Below are 6,395 nucleotides of genomic sequence, written 5' to 3' on the forward strand. Positions count from 1 at the left end.
AATATTTAAGAAAAGTAACTTCTCCAGGCTCTGCATATACCTATCAAGACAATTATAAAGTTATTTTGGCAGACACTACTCTCTGAAAAGCCCCTGAAAAAAAGCACTGCTTGTGCATAGCCATGAAAGGGGTTTTCATGAGATCCTTTTTGCCCTTCCCTGTACTATCTGGCAAAGTTTATTTAACTCTTGGCAGGACTGCTTCACACACAAAACGTATACAGACAGCACAAAAAAACTTACAGCACAAATCACGTAATTTATCATTGAAGTGTGAGTGCCTGAGTAGTGCTTATGTCCAAACACTCAAGCACTGATCTGTGTGTTTAGGAAAGAGTTAGTCAACTCATCCAGACTTTTGATTTCCCCCCCTTCTTGTTACTAAAGTGTCAGGAATTCAACCAGTTAAACTGCAGACCTTCGAGTTCATGCACTGACTCTAGGATGAAAGTAATGTAAACTCTCAAGTCACGTGATGAATGAAACATTTCTCCAGCAGCTATTAATTCTGGAAGCAACCCATGAAACTTTCAGAACTCAGGAACCGAGTAGATTCGTTGTCTCCTCAGAGCTTTGGGAAGCTTGGAATTATTTGCAGTCTCACGTAAGTTGTTCAAAGTCTCTTTCTTCTTTGCTTCACTGCTCTGGATATATTAACTTTTATATTATTTTGCACCATAGAGCACCGATAAGATATACAAAGTCAGAGAGCATTGATTCAATAAGCATGTCTGGTAGCAAACCTTAGAATCTTCTGCCTCTAACATTTATATATTTCATGTATATCAGAATTGTTTTTGTATGTGAGTGTGCCATCAAATCGCCTGCCAACTAAGCCAACCCCATGGATTTTATAGGGTTTTCTTAGGCAAAGAATATCCTTTCTTAATTTGTGATTATGAACATTCTTAGTGCCTAATCTTTAGAAAAAAATTGAAACATATTAGAAAGTCTAGCCAGTTTGTAAAATGATCTGCAAACAAATGGAAATTTTGTGTAGAGTTGTGCAATTATCATCATCTTCATTCTCATCATATTAACCATTTGGATAGGGCATCTTGGCTGTTCATAGCCTTAATTTCAATAATTTGTGCAAGAACCTGGAAGACTTCAACACAAGCATTATCGTTTCCATATTACAAAAGGGAAATTGAGTCTTGGAGACATTGCTTACCTAGGGTTAGGAATGCAGGGTGTTACCTTACTCAAGCATCCATCAACCTAACCTAGAACTGTTAGCAATGACTGGCAATGACTCTCAATGCAATGCTAGGGACTGAACCAAGGACCTTCTGTATGGAAAGTCTGTATTCTATCACTGAATTATGTCTTGTTCTTATTCTGTGCCTCCAATTTGATTCTGAATTACTGCAACCCCAAGGGTTTTCTGTGCAAGATTTATTTAGAAGGTATCTGCCCATGTCCTCTGAGGCTGAGAATGTGATTTGCTCAAGGGCACCCAATGGGTTTCCATGGCTGAGCTGAGTTCTGGACTTTGGTTCCAGAGTCATAGTCCAACACCCAAACTATTACACCATGCTTGCTATGTCTGCACAAGGAGTATTTCATAGAATCATAGACTTGGAAGAGACCACAAGGGCTATCCAGTCCAACTCTTCTTAGTAAGATATGGTAAGATATCCTATGGTATTGCTCACAGAAATATTGTGCTGCAAGAAATGGACATGTCATTAAAAGTTGGACCTTAGATCAGTAGTAAAGCAGAGGCTTTGCGTGTGCAAATTCCAATTATTGTTATTTCCAGTGAGGAAGGATCACATAGTGGGTGAATGGGGAAGATCTCTGCTTGACAGTTTGACAAGCAGGCAGTATTGGATGAATGAAACTTGTTTGGAGATTTTTAAAAAGAAGCTGGAAGTACTTCAGTTGTGTATTCCTATATGGCAGGGAGTTGGATTAGATGGCCCTTGCAGACTCTTCCAGCTCTGTGATTTTATGAAATAGCTTGACCTAATATAGTGCTGCTCCCTATGTTCAGAGATTAATCTTCAGGAAAGCTACTTTAAATATTCCAACCTCAGTATGATTCTTTATTTTGTCAAGAAAAAAAAAGATTGTTCATTTATAACTCTCTAGAATTGATCTTTAGTTTTTCAGCATTTAATACCTATCCCTGTTTCTCTTCCAGGTTCCGACTTTCCCCAAAGTGCTTTGATGTTCACAATGGAACATCAAAATATGACCCTGCCTGTGGTGGTGGCTGCTGCTAGCTCTGGTCCTGCTGCTTCTACTCTTGAGAAAGGAGGAGGGAATGGAAATGAATACTTTTACATCTTGATTGTCATGTCCTTCTATGGAATCTTTCTAATGGGAATCATGCTGGGATACATGAAAAGCAAGAGAAAGGAAAAGAAGTCCAACTTGATGCTGCTCTATAAAGATGAGGAGAGGGAGTGGGGACAAGCAGTAAAGCCTCTGCCAACCATCTCAGGACTGAGATCTGTCCAGATTCCCATGATGTTAAGCATGCTGCAAGAGAGTATGGCACCGGCTCTTTCTTGCACCCTCTGTTCCATGGAAGGCAGCAGCGTGAGTGAGTCTTCCTTGACAGATGTTAACCTCACAATTGAAGAGGAAGTACCTGGTGCTGAACTGGGGGAAACGGCTGAAATTGCTCTCCTAAATGACAGCAGTGAAGGCTCTTCAGAGAGCATCCATCAGAATTCCTAGCAGCTTCTTTCCTCAAATGAAAGACTAACAATTCCCAATTTTACATCCTGCCTTGAACCATATACTTTTCAAATGGGAAAGGGTAATCATTATGTTGTAAGAAGCAGAGGAGCTGAAGTAGCAATGACTAATGTGTAATAGAATGTCTCTTTTGTTATGTCAGAAGGAAAATTTCTTCCCTGGCAAATCTCTTAATGTAGCCTCTGCTTCCTTCACAATATAGGAAAACCTTGGGAAGCAGACTGATTTGTAAATGACTTATGTTTTGACAGCTAGCCTTGTGGATTTTTGCTGCTGATTTTTTTCAACAATCTTTTGGGTATACTAAGGAATACTTTTGGGTATACTAAGAATGCAATGCAAAGTAAGATCTTTGCTTCAATCTGTTGCTGAAGGAGCACACTTGAACAAAATCTCGACACTCCAAATCAGCAGAGTTATGTAGGAATCAGGAGTCTTGTGTGGGTATATCTGAGCAAGAACAGATTTTGGGGATAAATTTTATGTGAATGCCAATGAAATAAATAAATTATGCCAATGGAAATTGTGATTGCATTTACACAACCATAGATTTATGTCAACAGAGCCTGTGATCACAGTTCATAGGGCTACTTAATCTCACTTTCTTTTAATGACAATGGTGAAAGCAACTCAATACAATGGAATGAAAGTGAGGCTCCCATGCCTCATTAACTTTGTGATGTATCCATTTCAGTTTGAAAAATTGCCTTAATGTAAGAAGGAGGATGGCTCCTTTAACAATTTATACCACTCATAAATTAGAAAACTCAAACCATAGCTGAAGTTCCTAAAAAGATGGTGTCAAAGTATGCTGTATTGCTGGTTTCCCTCTTCTGCTCAGCACTTCAGCTTCTGCGTTTTGGGGAAGTCTGGATATGGTGCATGAACTGAAGCTGCGAAATTCAGACATTGTACAAAATTACAGATGGATAACCTGTCTCACTCCAGATTTCAGACATCCAGTATAACTAGTATAACCAGTCCAACCATAGCTGAAGGTTGATATATTCACCAAACCTGCATTAAACTATGATTAGCAAAATGAAGCATTTGCAAACACACTTCAAGCCAAGATTATTAAAATTCTGGTTTCATAGCTGGCTATAAACCAATGTTTTGTGAGTTTAGGGACTTCATCACATTGAAGCAGGGAAGTATTTGGCAGAGTAAAACTCCATTTTGATGATTTCCCTATCTTCATCACACTGTTAAATCGATCACTGTTACTCAGTTGTATTCAGCATTCTTTGAGTCTCATGCCAGCTTATGGTTACTTTTGACCATTGTTTCGCAAAATATTGCAACTGAACTATGTGTCGATTGTGTTACAAAAATAGGCAAATTTTAATGAAGGTTATAACATTGAACTTCCAGTGCTATGATTATTTTAATCAGGCATTGCATTTCACAATGACATCAATATGTTGACTGGTTTTGACAACAGAAAAGTTGCCAAAATGCCTGTCTGACTGAGTTAAACAACTTAGAAACATGCTTATTGTCATGGGAAAGAAGTTTGGGAAAACAGCATGAAAAGGAGACAGGGAGAAAATCAGGTCAAAGCTCCCTTTCCAATTCCAGCTCCAGATTCATTATAGTAGGGTTGGTCTAATGTCATGGATCAAAAAGAATGGTCATTTCATCTTTCTGATGTCATAGGAGATAGCTTTGTTTTGTTTATAGGAAGCTTCATTACTCATTGACAAGTAGCTGCAAATCTCATTAAAGGCAATGGGAATATTTTTATGGAGTCTGCTAAACAACCCATGAGCACAAAACTTAGGTTATTTTATTCCAAGAGGAGCTGTTAAAACTTTTCAAAGAAGCCAAGTTAACTTTTGGCATTTTGCCTGGAATCACTTGAAATCTGAAACTTTCCAACTCAGACTATCGTTGGAGTTGTCACGTTTTATTCCTTGCTGAATCCTCATGTCTTTTCACACAAATCTTTTTGTGACTTTCCCTCTCCCTTCTTTGTTGTTTTGAAAGACAAATTTGTATATACTTTGATACCAGATTGTATATATTTGTCTTACATATTTATGTTTAATTGGTTCTTTCTGGTAACACTTTTTATTTAAATAAAGGAATCACTTTGTGTGTATTTTCTGTGTGGCTTTTTATTATTCCAAATAATTCTCTATGATTCTCAGACTCAAATCTTACTAGTACCATTAGTTTTATCTTTTTCATGATCACTTCTTTCAAATGTAATCCACTGTTCCCCCAACAGCAATGTGGGAAAAGATAGTTTAAAGCTGCATTTCTCAACCTGGGAGTCAGGACCCCTGGGGGGTCATGAGAGGAGTGTCAGAGGGGTCACCAAAGACCATAAGAAAACATAGTATTTTCTGTTGGTCATAGGGGTTCTTTGTGAGAAATCTGCCCCAATTTCATCATTGGTGGGGTTTGAAATGCTCTTTGATTGTAGGTGAACTATAAATCCCAGCAATTACAACTCCTAAATGACAAAATCAACTACAGCAATTACAACTTCCAAATGTCAAGATCTATTTCCCCAAAACTACCAGTGTTCACATTTGGGCATATTTAATATTTGTGCCAAGTTCCATCATAGTTTGAATCCATAGTGCTCTCTGAATGTAAGTGAACTACAACTCCAAAACTCAAGGTCAATGCCCACCAAACCCTTCCAGTATTTTCTCTTGGTCATGGGAGTTCTAAGTGAAAGATTGGTTCAATTCCATCATTGGTGGTGTTCAGAATGCTCTTTGATTGTGGGTGAGCTATGAATCCCAGCAATTTTAACTCCCAAATGACAAAATCAACTCCCCTTCCAAGCCACAACAGCATTCAAATTTGGGCATATAGGGTATTTGTGCCAAATTTGGTCCTGTGAATGAAAATATATCCTGTATATCAGATATTTACATTACAATTCATAACAGTAGCAAAAATACAGTTATAAAATAGCAACGAAAATAATTTTACGGTTGGGGGTCACCACATGAGGAAATATATTTAGGGGGTCATGGCATTAGGGGTTGTGGCATTAGGAAGGTTGAGAAACACTGGTTTAAAGAATACCAGTGAATGCAATTGAAGCATTTGGATCACTTAAAAACTCAAGGCCCTTCCACACAGCCATATAACCCAGAATATTAATGCAGAAAATCCCACAATATCTTCTTTGAACTGGATTTTCAGAGTCCACACTGCCATATATTCCAGTTCAAAGCAGAAAATGTGGGATTTTATTCAGCTGTGTAGAAGGGGCCTTAGTGGTGCAGTTGTTAATTCCAACCAAAAATGATCCAATAGAATGTGTATAAGCAATGAATTATTGATTCCTCATTGATCTGAAGTAGGCATATGGAAAGTGAAGCCTGTGAACCACAAATGGGAACAAGTGCCCCCAAACTTTGCCAGTATCCTGAAGTGCATTTTTTTAAAAAATACTGTCAACTGAAAACACTTTCCTCCTATAAACCTCAGTAAAAGACAAGAAAAATCCCTCAAATAACCTGCTATACGCCTAGAACCTCCCACCAAATATTTTCTTTTTGACCAGGTAGTAGCCACAATGACTACATGCTGCCACTCCCTGCTGCCATTTTGGCCATAAAAAGAATTTGGGGATGCGGATGGGTGGGTATTATGGCCAATGGGGATATGGGGATAGGTGTAGCCTCCAATTCTATATAGTTGTCTAACCCTGATGT

The 6,395-nt window shown here is 38.3% G+C and overlaps 1 protein-coding gene across 1 annotated transcript; it reads left to right on the forward strand.

Moving 5' to 3' along the window:
* Positions 1-411: 411 nt before the first annotated feature.
* KCNE4 (potassium voltage-gated channel subfamily E regulatory subunit 4) lies at positions 412-4,816 on the forward strand. The gene is made up of 2 exons (XM_060767889.2): positions 412-604; positions 2,150-4,816. The coding sequence occupies exon 2, from the start codon at positions 2,176-2,178 to the stop codon at positions 2,689-2,691; it is 516 nt and encodes a 171-aa protein (XP_060623872.1). The 5' UTR covers positions 412-604; positions 2,150-2,175; the 3' UTR covers positions 2,692-4,816.
* The last annotated feature ends 1,579 nt before the right edge of the window (positions 4,817-6,395 follow it).

This window comes from Anolis sagrei, chromosome 3, assembly GCF_037176765.1.
Source record: "Anolis sagrei isolate rAnoSag1 chromosome 3, rAnoSag1.mat, whole genome shotgun sequence".
NCBI lineage: Eukaryota > Metazoa > Chordata > Lepidosauria > Squamata > Dactyloidae > Anolis > Anolis sagrei.